The 17,008-nt window shown below is 36.4% G+C and overlaps 1 protein-coding gene and 1 pseudogene across 1 annotated transcript; both read right to left on the bottom strand.

The window, feature by feature from the left end:
* Window positions 1-779: 779 nt before the first annotated feature.
* LOC137173805 (uncharacterized) lies at window positions 780-7,246 on the bottom strand. The gene is made up of 10 exons (XM_067578881.1): window positions 7,108-7,246; window positions 5,184-5,438; window positions 4,841-4,882; window positions 3,787-3,849; window positions 3,063-3,125; window positions 2,889-2,951; window positions 2,538-2,579; window positions 1,990-2,052; window positions 1,651-1,779; window positions 780-1,063 (listed from the first exon to the last, which is right to left on the bottom strand). The coding sequence occupies exons 1-10, from the start codon at window positions 7,244-7,246 to the stop codon at window positions 780-782; spliced, it is 1,143 nt and encodes a 380-aa protein (XP_067434982.1).
* A 4,138-nt stretch (window positions 7,247-11,384) lies between these two features.
* LOC137173804 (uncharacterized) lies at window positions 11,385-13,988 on the bottom strand (annotated as a pseudogene).
* Between the last annotated feature and the right edge of the window lie 3,020 nt (window positions 13,989-17,008).

Raw genomic sequence — 17,008 nt, 5'->3', positions numbered from 1 at the left:
GTAGCAGTAATTTGGACCTTTTCTTTACTAGCACATGGTCCTGTACGACACAAACATCATTCTGTGTGACAGTGCTCTGTGTGCTGGTGCTGTGTGTTTGCCTGTACGTCCCGGGGTTGGTGGTGTGTAGGAGAGCTGACGTCATCTCCGAGGAGAATCAGAGAGTCCACTACCTTACTGACAACTCTCTATGTGACCCATACCTCTATGCTGTGACCATCCACACTGGTCTCTACTCTGCAGCCAGTATGAGTGCAAAGGTAAGGCTGTCATTTGTTCCTTCAGACCAACAGAGTTGGTCACACTGCTTTTAATTTATTGAAACTGACTTGTGGTGCTTTAATAACTGATCATGATCAGTCATGACCATAAGGGTCGTCATTTGGATGCTGCTGTCTTATCAAAATGACATTTGCAGTACTTTGATACCAGGATATTCTTGCTGTGTCCTCTCGTCATAAAACAGTTGTATATGGAGTCACAGAATGTTGTTGTGCTACTACAGGAGTTGTGTAAAGCATTTTTCTTCAAAATGCTTTATGAAATTATTTTAATTACATATGACATCCTCTTCATATTAATTAACACTAAAATGTAACTTTTCTTAAACTGTGGAGAGGTTGTTTGATATTGTCAGTAGAGAACTTTTTCATCTTGTGTCTTGCTCATGTAACCAGACAAAAATGCACACACACAAACAGATTATTTGGATTTCATATTTTTAATAGTGTAATGTTGAAACTTCATGCAATCAACTGTGGTTGTTTTTACAGCAGACCTCACATAGCAAAAAGTAGGAATCCACTAAAAGTAGTACGATTATAGGTACTATCATGAACACTGCAGCCTGCGCAGAGGACCAGATAGATCATATCTCCCTTTTCCAGTTGAAGAACAAATCCATTAGACACATTGACATAACCATTGTTAACAACTGTATCAAAAGAGTAAGTCATTTGCTTGCCATTGTGATACAGTCTAATTCCTACTGAATTTGTATCACGTGTTTCAAAGCCATTGAATCTGAAGTAGTAGGCTCCTCTGACTGGGGCTATAAAGACACCTGCAACAAAGGAGGAATTCAGTCTTTTAATTGCTTTTGTCAGGCTTTATAGGTGTGTGTTAAACTCTGGGAATTTGTTGCCAAGTCTGTTATGTTAGACTGTGTTAGAAATCTAATCAAGGAGTCAATTCAGTGAAAACACAAACCAAACCAAATACAAATGAGAACTATCAAAGCTTTCATAGAAAAACCCATTAGAACAAAAAACACTGCCAAATAGAATAAAATTAGCTACATAATACTTTAAAATATTTGCAAACTATGTAAAAGAGACAGGCCATTCACCAAAATGGCATCATGTATATCCCAGTATAACATACTTTATCTGAAAGAGCTTTATAAGAGCTTCCAAACCAGAACTAGCCTACTAAGAAGACAAGAAATGCAAACAAAGAAAAAAACATTTAAAAAATGGCGAGACAGACAGTTTCAAGAGAGATATTCCCCTCTTGGACAACTAGGGATACAATAAAAGTTATGCATGAAAAGGTAATTCCAAAAAAAATGATAAGTTGGATCATAAATCTATAAGATTGTGTAATAATTCAAATAAAACCAGTGTGAGAAGGTGAAAGAGGTATATGTACCTGTAGTTGGGCTATAAGCCTGGCCGATGTTGGTGAAAACTTTACTGAACTTAAGTGTGATTTCAGTATTGAAAGGTCCAACTTCTCCTGCGTCAGTAAGGCCGACAGAAAACGCCACTTTTGGTCGTTCTGTGTGAATGTGGAAGACACACATAGAGAGAATATTTTCCTCTCACATCAGTAACAGCTGCAAAATGTCACTTCTGCCTCATTTAATAACTGTATTCATGTCACTCTGCATCCTGCTGCACAGAGGATGACCCTCGATTTACCGTTGCCATTCTCACTGCTACCATAATATGACATTTTGACTTTTTAATAATGATATAAGCAGCTCACCTGCATTCTCTCCCTTGAGCTCCTCCACTTCATTTTCATTGGAGGTCATTCTGGCCTCCAACACTGTGAACACATTTAATATTTTTATTGTAAAGGAGGTCAACTACATAACTGGAACTTAAAATACCTGTATGTGTACCTAATGAACTGGCAGCTGTGTATTTTGCAGCTTACCAGTGTTCTCCCTCTTGAGCTCCTCCACCATGTTTTCAGCAGTGTTCAATCTGGCCTCCAAAACTGTGAACACATTTCTAGTTACTATTATGAAAGATTTACAGTCGATCAACAGTCAAGTGTAAAATGACATGAAAATTGGTAATATGTGAAAATTGCATGTATAAAACCAGGTTTTCACTGGCGTTCATTCTGGCCTCTAAAACTGTGAATATATTTAAACTTTTTTTACCAAAAATCTTCATTTTAAATCTTAGATATTAATCTCAGTAAACACCTTAAAGATTTAGTTACATTTCACTTTTGAGCTTGACGTGAAAAACATCACCAACATAAATGAATTATATATCATTTAATAAAATGTAAATATCTACCTGCATTCTTGTTTTCACTGGCTGTTAGTCTGGCCTGTATGGCTGGAATAAAAGCAGTAAATTAGGGTTAGGGTTGCCACCTGGCACAAGCAACATATCCTGCGTCAGTAAGGCCGACAGAAAACGCCACCTTTGGTCGTTCTGTGTGAATGTGGAAGACACACATAGAGAGAATATTTTCCTCTCACATCAGTAACAGCTGCAAAATGTCACTTCTGCCTCATTTGATAACTGTATTCATGTCAATCTGCATCCTGCTGCACAGAGGATGACCCTCGATTTACCGTTGCCATTCTCACTGCTACCATAATATGACATTTTGACTTTTTAATAATGATATAAGCAGCTCACCTGCATTCTCTCCCTTGAGCTCCTCCACTTCATTTTCATTGGAGGTCATTCTGGCCTCCAACACTGTGAACACATTTAATATTTTTATTGTAAAGGAGGTCAACTACATAACTGGAACTTAAAATACATGTATGTGTACCTAATGAACTGGCAGCAGTGTATTTTGCAGCTTACCGGTGTTCTCCCTCTTGAGCTCCTCCACCACGTTTTCAGCAGTGTTCAATCTGGCCTCCAAAACTGTGAACACATTTCTAGTTACTATTATGAAAGGTTTATAGTCAATCAGCAGTCAAGTGTAAAATGACATGAAAATTGGTAATATGTGAAAATTGCATGTATAAAACCAGGTTTTCACTGGCGTTCATTCTGGCCTCTAAAACTGTGAATATATTTAAACTTTTTTACCAAAAGGCTTCATTTTAAATCTTAGATATTAATCTCAGTAAACACCTTAAAGATTCGGTTACATTTCACTCTTGAGCTTGACGCGAAAAACATCACCAACATAAATGAATTATATATCATTCAATAAAATGTAAATATCTACCTGCATTCTTGTTTTCACTGGCTGTTAGTCTGGCCTGTATGGCTGGAATAAAAGCAGTAAATTAGGGTTAGGGTTGCCACCTGGCACAAGCAACATATCCTGCGTCAGTAAGGCCGACAGAAAACGCCACCTTTGGTCATTCTGTGTGAATGTGGAAGACACACATAGAGAGAATATTTTCCTCTCACATCAGTAACAGCTGCAAAATGTCACTTCTGCCTCATTTAATAACTGTATTCATGTCACTCTGCATCCTGCTGCACAGAGGATGACCCTCGATTTACCGTTGCCATTCTCACTGCTACCATAATATGACATTTTGACTTTTTAATAATGATATAAGCAGCTCACCTGCATTCTCTCTCTTGAGCTCCTCCACCTGGAACTCATTGGAGCTCATTCTGGCCTCCAACACTGTGAACACATTCATCATTTTTATTGTAAAGGAGGTAAAATACATAACTGGAACTTGAAATACATGTATGTGTATCTAATAAACTGGCAGCTGTGTGTTTTGCAGCTTACTGGTTTTCTCCCTCTTGAGCTCCTCCACCATTTTTTCAGCAGTGTTCAATCTGGACTTCAAATCTGTGAACACATTTCTAGTTACTATTATGAAAGATTTACAGTTGATCAACAGTCAAGTGTAAAATTTATAATATGTGATAATTGCATGAATCTGTTTAGCACTATTTGAATGAACCTGTATTCTCTTGCTCCATCTTCCTCAGTTCCAGACTGTGTTGGATCACCATGTCTCTCAGCTCCTTCAGCTCAGCCCAGATATCAGGGGTGATGTTAGTCTGATCACTGGTTGCTTTAACACCCAGGATCTCAGACTGAACATCTGTCTGAGTGATATCATTCTCTCTCACCCCTCCACTCTCACCCTGAGCCCTCGTCCAGGACAGACAGAGCAGCAACGCCAGAAAAGCTGCAGCACTCCTCATTGTGAAATATCACCTCTTTAGACAGCAAGATGCAGTCTGACACGTCTCGCTCAGTTCCCGTCTTTATATACACGTAAAACAGGTCATTGAACTTCTGTATGAGAATGAAACAGGTGTCTTTGATAACAAATATAAAAATAACACCAAAGATCCTTGAACACTGAACTGAGTTTAGAGCAATCAACAAGTTAGAATGATGTTATTTCCTTCAAACTGTTGTTTTAAGACAGAAAAGTTGTGAACCTTTAATGTTGAATGATCATCAGATCCTCATCAGAACTAAACAGTTGATAAGTGGGATTTCAGTCTCTGATCTTTTTGTGTGTATGGGTTGATTTTCCCAGACTCAGACATGTGTTGCACACATGTGAACATATTTAACATTAATATTATTATGAAGTATGTTTATGGTCAGCAGGTTTCAAATTTTTTACATGATCACTATGTAGGCCGACCTGTGCTCTTATTTTCACACGCTGTTACTCTAACTAGAAGATCTGCAATAGAAGGCAAAATTAATAAGCAGATTAATAACTGATCAACAGCCAGATATAAAATCTCATATTGAACTTGTCTCTGCTAAATACATAAATGGCTGATGGCTGATAGTCTCTGGTCAAATTAAAAAACAAAAAATGGAAATATACAGTATATCCACCATAAAGCTGATATAAAAGTTACATGGGTGGATCAAATCCCATATAAATAGATGTGGGCCTATAAAACCACTGGCTGTTAGTTTGGACCAACATGACAGACAGTTCTGCTGCATGAGCTGCAACTAAAGCAATAAACTACTCAGAACAGTCATTTCAATAATATACAAACATTGCATGAATGTGTGAAGCGCTGTGTGACTGACATTAATACACTCACCTGTATTCTCTTGCTCCAGCTTCTCTATCTTGCTCTTGCTGTTCCTCAGCTCCACCTTGTGTTGGATCATCATGTCTCTCAGCTCCTTCAGCTCAGCCCAGATATCAGGGGTGATGTTAGTCTGATCACTGGTTGTTTTGACACCCAGGATCTCAGACTGAACATCTGTCTGAGTGACTGGCACGTGCAGGGGGCAGTATATAATAATATTAATGTTATTTACTTTACAGTAATGTTAATGTAACATTAGCTTGATAGTTTGGATAGCTTTACTGCTGATGTATTGTTTGTCCACAATTAGTGTAATTAACACCATACAAGTTAAAGTTCTGCTTCATGCTCTGTCAGACTTTTAAAAGGAAGCTTTTTACATTTCCAGAGTGAGTGAAAGAATCAGGAGAGATGAGACAGAAATGAGGAAGATTTACAGGATGTAAAAGTGTTGAAAGAAAAACAAGGAGAGAGTAAAGAAGACACAACTGATTCAAAATTGAAAGAAACAGTTTAAGGAGGAAAGAGAAACACATAGAAGCAGCCCAGGTGTCAGGTGATGGAGAGACATGAACACATTCAAAGCAGGAAAACTGGTAAGAAACTTACAGCTGTATATAGATAAATTACAGTTCTGGTAAATATTTTTAAAGGCACAATCTGTTATCCAAATGTAAACTAAAGGACATCTTAACAAACAAAAGTCAAAGCACAAGATTGAAACCTGCTATAAAAGGACTAACAGATCCTTTAATACAGGTAGTAACACTACACAACAACTCTATTATCATGATGTTTTCACAAGCTGTTAACAGGTTGAAATAGGTGAGACACCAGCAAAAAAAAAAAAAAATCTCTGTGTAAATATTTAAATACTTGGGAGACTATTTTCACATTCCTGACAAGCATGTTTGGAAAAACTGAAAATGACACATCGCAGCTCAGTGGATGTTTCTTATTGTTTTAAACCTTGAAGATGTGCTGACTAGAAGTAGAAGTAGCAGAAAAGTACTGTATATATCAGAAAAACATCCAGTGGTGAATGATCACAATTCATCTTGTTCTCATTTTGGTTGGAAAAATGTATATTAAAGAATCCTACAAAGTTGAGTCTTTATTCAGTGACATCTCTATTTTAAAAACAATGAAAACATCCAATAAGGTATTTCAACCATGTTCTGAAATACAGCAAATGGAGTCCAAGCATTTATAAAATTCTTGCAGTTTAGTTTGTTTTAAGATAAGACTGTAGCAGCTGATTTTGTCTCACTGTCTCTTGCACGACTTTTGAACTCTGCCTCTCTGTTATTTTTAGCTGTATTTTATAATCTTTAAAGATTCTCCCCTTTTCATCCCAGTTGTTGTATGTCTTGTAGTTTTTTGGGTTTTTTTATTTCCTTGTAATTATGGGATTTGAAGAGCTATATGTTATGTCTGGATCAGAGATTGTCATCATATCAAAAGCATATTCTTTGTTTAGAAACAATATGTTTATGCTAAATGTCTTTAAAGATGCAGCCTTTTCACCATTCAGGGGTTTTTGTTTTTGAAAGCAAATTGTTTTATATGTTGTTCAGTCAAACATTATAAACTGAGTCCTTCAGACAAGAATACTTGAAGCCTTTGGCTAATCCTGCCATTCATTAACCCTTACAATGACAAAACCTTGGTCCTTACAGGACAGGACCTTTGTTTCATCAGGTGGGGGACAATGATATAGTATGATGCAGTTTGTTGTAAGATTCCATGTTACATTCTGCTTGAATATGAGTTGCTATACTTCAACAGGTTGTGCTATAAATTTTGTTGGTGTATGTGGTTTTTTAAAATCTTGTTCCATGTTCCCCTTTTTAACTTTGAGCAACTGCCCCTCTAAAGGTCTCTGCACGGCCCTGCTGAGTGACATCATTCTCTGTCACCCCTCCATTCTCACCCTGAGCCCTCGTCCAGTACAGACAGAGCAGCAACACCAGAAAAGCTGCAGCACTCCTCATTATGAAATATCACCTCTTTAGACAGCAAGATGCAGTCTGACACGTCTCACTCAGTTCCCATCTTTATATACACATAAAACAGGTCACTGGCCCGCTGTATGAGAATTACACAGGTGTCTGATAACAAATATAAAAATAACTTTTTACAATCCTTGAACCAACATCTATTTAGAATGATATTCTTTTCAAATCATTTGTAGTGAATCCTTAAAAAACCACAGTACATTAATGTTGAATGATCATGAGAACTAAACAGTTGATAAGAGCAATTTCAGTCTTTGATCTTTCAAAAGTGTGTATGTTTGTTTCCCAGACTCAGGTTGTAAAGGGCTACAACTGGGTCATGGTTCATCTGATGTGTATTAACGTGTGTTTTTTAAAGTATTGCAAATAGTGCTGCAGAGCAAAGCCAACGCAACAAAAAACATGTACTGTCCAAATATGTAAAGACTCTACTGCACTATATAAAGCTCTGGTGCATAAATGGATCCACAGAGTGTCACTGTAGGATCTTTTTGTCTCTGATCTTTTTGTGTGTATGGGTTGGTTTTCCCAGACTCAGGTTTCAATATCAACAAATTAAAGCTTAGATTCAGCATTTTAACCTCATAATCATTCTTTTATTTCAAATCTTGCAGAGCAAAGCAAACACAGCAACAATGTGCATCCTTTCATATACATACATATACTGTATGACTTTTTTACAATCTATGCAAAACATTTTTTGGGGTGAAGACATTCTCATATACTGATATAGCCATGTTCATCATTATAAACAGAATTCCACATTACTCTCTTGCCAATGTTATAGAGATTAGCACCAACCCAAGTCATTGTCCATCTTTCCCATGCAGAGAATGTGAAGTAGTAGGCTCCTCTGACTGGGGCTGTGAAGATACCTGCATCAGAAGAGAAAATCATGGACTTTCACACGCACTGTTGAACTACCTCTTCCTTAAGTTCAGTAGGCTGTTACTTCTTAATGCTTTGGTCAGGCTACTGTAGGTGGGTTTCTCTAATCTGAAGTAATTGATTAGTGCTCTTTGTTTGGTAACATCACACTACCCAGTGCCTGCATAGTCTGTATAGGTTGAGATAATGTTCATAAAGATAATGTAACTGATCACCTCAAAACAGACTAAAAAGTTATCAAAACCTTTGCAGAACATATAATTTTCTTGTGTTCTTGAAACTATCTGGAAATGTCTCTGCAAAGGTTTTGAAAAGGTTTTAGAAAACTGCATAAAAGAGAAGCTCACTTCACCACCAGAACCAAAAGTACCAATGACCTCACTCATACCCTCTGAGAGGACACAAAGAAACTCCATAAAAATGTTATGACATATATGGTAAAATGGGTGAAATCTCAGAGAAGCCAATTCAAAGAGAAATTTCTCCTCCTCGGACAACCAAGTTCGCAGCTGGAGCCATAGTGAGGAAAAAAGCAATTACAGAAGCTGGAGTGAAAGCTGTAACAATGAATACATATTAAAAACATCTAACAAGAGAATTATGAGTTCATTATATAATAATAGTTCATTTGTGTGTGTAGGAGAAAGAGGTGAGTACCTGTAGTTGGATTGTAGGCCTGACCAAAGTTGGAGAAGACTTTCCTGAACTTAAGTGTACTGTCAGTACTGAAGGTTGCGTCAGTAAGACCAAGTGAGAACGCCACCTTTGGTCGGTCTGTGTGAATGTAGGAAGATGCACATTGAGGCAAACTTACCTCCACTTATAAACAGTTCATGTATAAAGTACATTTTGCCTCTTTTATAGCGCTAGTTAATAGTATTCCTAGATATATTTTGCCTTTTTGTACAAAACATGGAGCTGCTGCGAGACGGTGTGTCTTCAGTCACTTTGAGAATCAAAGTTGGCAAATATCAAAATTGAGCTGATAGTAAATGATCCAGACCAGTGACATCTCAGTGGTAGCAAACTGGAGCTTTAAATATGTTTTCACCCTAAGGTTCATCAAGAACTATACCTTAATATCAAATAAATATACATCATATATATCATTGTTAGCATGCAGTAAAGATGCAAAAAAAAGCTCCTTCAGCTCAGCCCAGATATCAGAGGTGATGTTAGTCTGATCACTGGTTGTTTTGACACCCAGGATCTCAGACTGAACCTCTGTCTGAGTGACTGGTAGGTGCAGAAGGCAGTATATAATAATATTAATGTTATTTACTTTACAGTAATGTTAATGTAACGTTAGCTTGATAGTTTGGATAGCTTTACTGCTGATGTATTGTTTGTCCACAATTAGTGTAATTAACACCATACAAGTTAAAGTTCTGCTTCATGCTCTGTCAGACTTTTAAAAGGAAGCTTTTTACATTTTCAGAGTGAGTGAAAGAATCAGGAGAGAGGAGACAAGTGAGGAAGATTTACAGGATGTAAAAGTGTTGAAAGAAAAACAAGGAGAGAGTAAAGAAGACACAACTGATTCAAGATTGAAAGAAACAGTTTAAGGAGGAAAGAGAAACACATAGAAGCAGCCCAGGTGTCAGGTGATGGAGAGACATGAACACATTCAAAGCAGGAAAACTGGTAAGAAACTTACAGCTGTATATAGATAAATTACTGTTCTGGTAAATATTTTTAAAGGCACAATCTGTTATCCAAATGTAAACTAAAGGACATCTTAACAAACAAAAGTCAAAGCACAAGATTGAAACCTGCTATAAAAGGACTAACAGATCCTTTAATACAGGTAGTAACACTACACAACAACTCTATTATCATGATGTTTTCACAAGCTGTTAACAGGTTGAAATAGGTGAGACACCAGCAAAAAAAATAAATAAATCTCTGTGTAAATATTTAAATACTTGGGAGACTATTTTCACATTCCTGACAAGCATGTTTGAAAAAACTGAAAATGACACATCGCAGTTCAGTGGATGTTTCTTATTGTTTTAAACCTTGAAGATGTGCTGACTAGAAGTAGAAGTAGCAGAAAAGTACTGTATATATCAGAAAAACATCCAGTGGTGAATGATCACAATTCATTTTACAGCAGCACAGAACAGCAATAGAAAAATGTGAACATCCATTGTGTGTGTGTATGTATGTGTGAGACTGTCCAGTCATTGACAGTTCCTCTCTCTTTTCCGTTTTATCTAGCAGCCATGACACCTTGCATGAGGAAACATGAGAGTAATGTTTTCAGTAGATCGACATGTAGCTATATAAATATATGATTTATTTCACGACTGTATTCTATAGTAAAATGCAAAGTGGGATGAGTGCTATTTTTATATTCACTAAATGCCCTAAGTTCATCCTCTGGTTAAATACATTAGTTGATTAACAACCCCAGATGTTATATTTCTGTTAAATCTTTTTGACTCCTTTCCAATTACTTTTTCACATCACATTTTGCAAAAACATGTTTTCTAACATTATATGCAATTTTTATTTTTAATGATGTTTTTGTAGCTTACCCATGATGTCTCTCTTGAGCTCCACAACCACATTTTCACTGGTATTTATTCTGGTCTCCAAAACTGTAACATTTTTCACAAAAAGGTTGCTGTGTTCTCTCTTCATAAAACAGTTGTGTGTGGAGTCATAGAATATTGTCGCTACTACAGGAGTTGTACTTTTCTTCAAAATGCTTTGTGAAATTATTTTTTTTACATATGACATCCTCCTCATATTCATTAACACTAGAATGTTTTTTTTTATTCACTGATAAGTGCATACATATATAGACAATATGGACATACTAATTAATACAAAGGCAACAGGAGATGATATTGGTTTACAAAACATAAAAGGACACAGATAGGTAACAGGGGACAGCATGTGAAGAAAAGAAAGAAAACATTTAAAAGAAATAAAAATAAATAAGTGGAGGGCGTGATCTGTTTGGGTTTGGATGCATTTCAGGCAAGTTTTGCAGGATGGGTTTGGTTTAGTATTATTTTTATTTTTATTTTTTCCTAAAAATAAAAAAACACACTAAAATGTAACTTGTTTTTTAAACTGTGGAGAGGTTGTTTGATATTGTCAGTAGAGAACTTTTTCATCCTGTGTCTTGTTCATGTAAACAGACAAAAACACACACACAAACAGATTATTTGGATTTCATATTTTTAATACTGTAACATTGAGACTTCATGCAATCAACTGTGGGTGTTTTTACAGCAGACCTCACATAGCAAAAAGTAGGAATCCACTAAAAGTGGTACGATTCTCACGATTATCCGCAACACCGTAGCTTGAACGGAGAACCATGTAGATCATATCTCCCTTTTCCAGTTGAAGAACAAATCCATTAGACACAATGAGAAAAGCAATGTCATTTTTTCTATCATAACCAACAGCAATTTTCCTGTCATTGTGGTACAGGTCAATAGCTAATGAATTTGAATTCCGATATTCAAAGCCGTTGAATCTGAAGTAGTAGGCTCCTCTGACCGGGGCTGTAAAGACACCTGCAACAAAGAAGGAATTCAGTCTTTTAATTGATTTTGTCAGGCTTTATACGTGTGTGTCTAACTCTGGGAATTTGTTGCCAAGTCTGTTATGTTAGACTGTGTAAGAAATCTAATCAAGGGGTCAATTCAGTGAAAACACAAACCAAACCAAATACAAGTGACAACTATCAAAGCTTTCACAGAAGAACCCATTAGAATAAAAAAAGACTGCCAAATAGAATAAAAATAGCTACATAATACTTTAAAACATGTGCAAACTCTATAAAAGAGAAAGTCCCTTCACCAAAATGGCATCATGTATATCCCAGTATAACATACTTTCATTGCATGAAAACGTAATTCCAAAAAAATGATAAGTTGGATCATAAATCTATAAGATTGTGTAATTATTCAAATAAAACCAGTGTGAGAAGGTGAAAGAGGTATATGTACCTGTAGTTGGGCTATAAGCCTGGCCGATGTTGGTGAAAATTTTACTGAACTTAAGTGTGATGTCAGTATTGAAGGGTCCAACTGCTCCTGCGTCAGTAAGGCCGACAGAAAACGCCACCTTTGGTCGTTCTGTGTGAATGTGGAAGACACACATAGAGAGAATATTTTCCTCTCACATCAGTAACAGCTGCAAAATGTCACTTCTGCCTCATTTAATAACTGTATTCATGTCACTCTGCATCCTGCTGCACAGAGGATGACCCTCGATTTACCGTTGCCATTCTCACTTCTACCATAATATGACATTTTGACTTTTTAATAATGATATAAGCAGCTCACCTGCATTCTCTCTCTTGAGCTCCTCCACCTGGAGCTCATTGGAGCTCATTCTGGCCTCCAACACTGTAAACACATTCAATATTTTTATTGTAAAGGAGGTCAACTACATAACTGGAACTTGAAATACATGTATGTGTATCTAATAAACTGGCAGCTGTGTGTTTTGCAGCTTACCGGTGTTCTCCCTCTTGAGCTCCTCCACCATGTTTTCAGCAGTGTTCAATCTGGCCTCCAAAACTGAATTTAAAAAAATCTGCGTTAGAAGGGATATAAATTAAACATCCACATGTAAAATTTTATCAATATATTGAACTTCTTTCCTCCAAATAGATCTTTTTACTCCTCTTTCATCACTTTTGGACTTCACATCTGATTGAGTTTTAATCAAAAAAATGTTTTCCAACATAACATGCCATTTTTACTCATATTTTCTTTTCTTTTTTTACCGGTGTTCTCCCTCTTGAGCTCCTCCACCACATTTTCAGCAGTGTTCAATCTGGCCTCCAAATCTGTGAACACATTTCTAGTTACTATTATGAGAAATTTACAGTCAATCAACAGTCAAGTGTAAAATGACATCAAAATTTATAATATGTGAAAATTGCATGAATTAAACTAGATTTTCACCGATGTTTGTTGTGGCCTCCAAAACTGTAACGTTTTTTTCACAAAAAGGTTAATTATGAACCTTTTATCATGATAATTTTCTAACTAAATATGTTTTTATTTCTATCATATGATGCTATTTTTGCTTTTTATTGATTTTTGTAGCTTACCTGTGTACTGTGATGTTTAAAGTTTTCCCACCAAAACATCATCAATGAAACTTACCCTTATCTTAACCTCACTAAATATTTTCTCATTACTAACATAATAAACTCTTTGATTTTTTTAAGCTTACCTCTCTGGAGCTCCTCGACCAAATTTTCACTGGCGTTCATTCTGGCCTCCAAAACTGTGAATGCATTTAAAGTTTTTTACTAAGAGGTTCATTTTGAATCTTAGATATTAATCTCAGTAAACATCTTAAAGATTTGGTTACATTTAACTCTTGAGCTTGACGCGAAAAACATCACAAACATAAATGAATTATATATCATTTAATAAAATGTAAATATCTACCTGCATTCTTGATTTCACTGGCTGTCAGTCTGGCCTGTATGGCTGGAATAAAAGCAGTAAATTAGTCCTAAAAGTAATGAATATGTGAAAATTGCATGGATCTGTTAGTGTTAGCACTATGTTGAACCTGTATTCTCTTGCTCCAGCTTCTCCATCTTCCTCAGCTCCACACTGTGTTGGATCACCATGTCTCTCAGCTCCTTCAGCTCAGCCCAGATATCAGGGGTGATGTTAGTCTGATCACTGGTTGCTTTAACATCCAGGATCTCAGACTGAACCTCTGTCTGAGTGATATCATTCTCTCTCACCCCTCCACTCTCACCCTGAGCCCTCGTCCAGTACAGACAGAGCAGCAATGCCAGAAAAGCTGCAGCACTCCTCATTGTGAAATATCACCTCTTTAGACAGCAAGATGCAGTCTGACACGTCTCGCTCAGTTCCCGTCTTTATATACACGTAAAACAGGTCATTGAACTGCTGTATGAGAATGAAACAGGTGTCTTTGACAACAAATATAAAAATAGCACCAAAGATCCTTGAACACTGAAATGAGTTTAAAGCAATCAACAAGTTAGAATGATGTTCTTCCCTTCAAAGTAACAACATTAAAGGACGGGTTCACAATCTTTCAAGTCTCTCTTAAAACAACAGTCAGGTGCCCTTATGAACATTAAATATTCCTGTTCATACTGAACATTAGAAGATCCCTTCAAAATGCACTTATAATGTAATTCATGGGAGCCAAAATCCACAAGCCTCCTTTTGTGCAAAAATATATTTAAAAGGTTATCTGAAGCTAATATGAAGCTTCAGTCGCCCAAATGAGTCAAATCAAGTACATCTCTTTCAACATTACAGTCTTTTAGTGCAAAAGTCCCTCTTTTTGTTACTATACTTCCACTATAGCTCAACAGGGAAACACTGTGTGAGGAAACACAAAAAGGGAATTTGATGCTAAAAACACTGTAAATGTGGCAGATATCCACTTAATATGACTAACTCAGACTGTTGAAGCTTCATATAAGCTTCACATCAACTTTTAAATGCATTTCTGTGCAAAATGACTTTTGGCCCCCATCACTTACATTGAAAGCACATTTGAAGAGGATCTTTTAATATCCAGTATGAACAGGAGGAATGATTACAGTGAGGAAAACCTCTTTCACTGTTCATATACACACCTGACTGTTGTTTTAAGACAGAAAAGTTGTGAACCTTTAATGTTGAATGATCATCAGATCCTCATCAGAACTAAACAGTTGATAAGTGGGATTTCAGTCTCTGATCTTTTTGTGTGTATGGGTTGATTTTCCCAGACTCAGACATGTGTTGCACACATGTGAACATATTTAACATTAATATTATTATGAAGTATGTTTATGGTCAGCAGGTTTCAAGTTTTTTACATGATCCCTATGTAGGCCAACCTGTGCTCTTATTTTCACACGCTGTTACTCTGACTAGAAGATCTGCAGTAGAAGGCAAAATTAATAAGCAGATTAATAATTGATCAACAGCCAGATTTAAAATCTCATGTTGAACTTGTCTCTGCTAAATACATAAATGGCTGATGACTGATACTCTCTGGCCAAATTAAAAAACAAAAAATGGAAATATACAGTATATCCACCATAAAGCTGATATAAAAGTTACATGGGTGGATCAAATCCCATATAAATAGATGTGGGCCTATAAAACCACTGGCTGTTAGTTTGCACCAACATGACAGACAGTTCTGCTGCATGAGCTGCAACTAAAGCAATAAACTACTCAGAACAGTCATTTCAATAATATACAAACATTGCATGAATGTGTGAAGCGCTGTGTGACTCACATTAATGCACTCACCTGTATTCTCTTGCTCCAGCTTCTCTATCTTGCTCTTGCTGTTCCTCAGCTCCACCTTGTGTTGGATCATCATGTCTCTCAGCTCCTTCAGCTCAGCCCAGATATCAGGGGTGATGTTAGTCTGGTCACTGGTTGTTTTTGACACCCAGGATCTCAGACTGAACCTCTGTCTGAGTGACTGGTAGGTGCAGGGGGCAGTATATAATAATATTAATGTTATTTACTTTGCAGTAATGTTAATGTAACGTTAGCTTGATAGTTTGGATAGCTTTACTGCTGATGTATTGTTTGTCCACAATTAGTGTAATTAACACCGTACAAGTTAAAGTTCTGCTTCATGCTCTGTCAGACTTTTAAAAGGAAGCTTTTTACATTTCCAGAGTGAGTGAAAGAATCAGGAGAGAGGAGACAGAAATGAGGAAGAATTGCAGGATGTAAAAGTGTTGAAAGAAAAACAAGGAGAAAGTAAAGAAGACACAACTGATTCAAGATTGAAAGAAACAGTTTAAGGAGGAAAGAGAAACACATAGAAGCAGCCCAGGTGTCAGGTGATGGAGAGACATGAACACATTCAAAGCAGGAAAACTGGTAAGAAACTTACAGCTGTATATAGATACATTACTGTTCTGGTAAATATTTTTAAAGGCACAATCTGTTATCCAAATGTAAACTAAAGGACATCTTAACAAACAAAAGTCAAAGCACAAATTTGAAACCTGCTATAAAAGGACTAACAGATCCTTTAATACAGGTAGTAACACTACACAACAACTCTATTATCATGATGTTTTCACAAGCTGTGAACAAGTTGAAATAGGTGAGACACCAGCAAAAAAAAAAAAAAATCTCTGTGTAAATATTTAAATACTTGGGAGACTATTTTCACATTCCTGACAAGCATGTTTGGAAAAACTGAAAATGACACATCGCAGCTCAGTGGATGTTTCTTATTGTTTTAAACCTTGAAGATGTGCTGACTAGAAGTAGAAGTAGCAGAAAAGTACTGTATATATCAGAAAAACATCCAGTGGTGAATGATCACAATTCATTTTGTTCTCATTTTGGTTGGAAAAATGTATATTAAAGAATCCTACAAAGTTGAGTCTTTATTCAGTGACATCTCCATTTTAAAAACAATTAAAACATCCAATAAGGTATTTCAACCATGTTCTGAAATACAGCAAATGGAGTCCAAGCATTAATAAATATTTTTGCGGTTTAGTTTGTTTTAAGATAAGACTGTAGCAGCTGGTTTTGTCTCACTGTCTCTTGCACTACTTTTGAACTCTGCCTCTCTGTTATTTTTAGCTGTATTTTATAGTCTTTAAAGATTCTCCCCTTTCCATCCCAGTTGTTGTATGTCTTGTAGTTTTTTGGGTTTTTTTATTTCTTTATAATTATGGGATTTGAAGAGCTATATGTTATGTCTGGATCAGAGATTGTCATCATATCAAAAGCATATTCTTTGTTTAGAAACAATATGTTTATGCTAAATGTCTTTAAAGAAGCAGCCTTTTCACCATTCAGGGGTTTTTGTTTTTGAAAGCAAATTGTTTTATATGTTGTTCAG

The sequence above is a fragment of the Thunnus thynnus genome, chromosome 21, assembly GCF_963924715.1.
Source record: "Thunnus thynnus chromosome 21, fThuThy2.1, whole genome shotgun sequence".
Classification (NCBI taxonomy): Eukaryota; Metazoa; Chordata; class Actinopteri; order Scombriformes; family Scombridae; genus Thunnus; species Thunnus thynnus.
The sequence above is the reverse complement of the archived record's forward strand: the minus strand, read 5'-3'. Positions and strand labels throughout refer to the sequence as shown.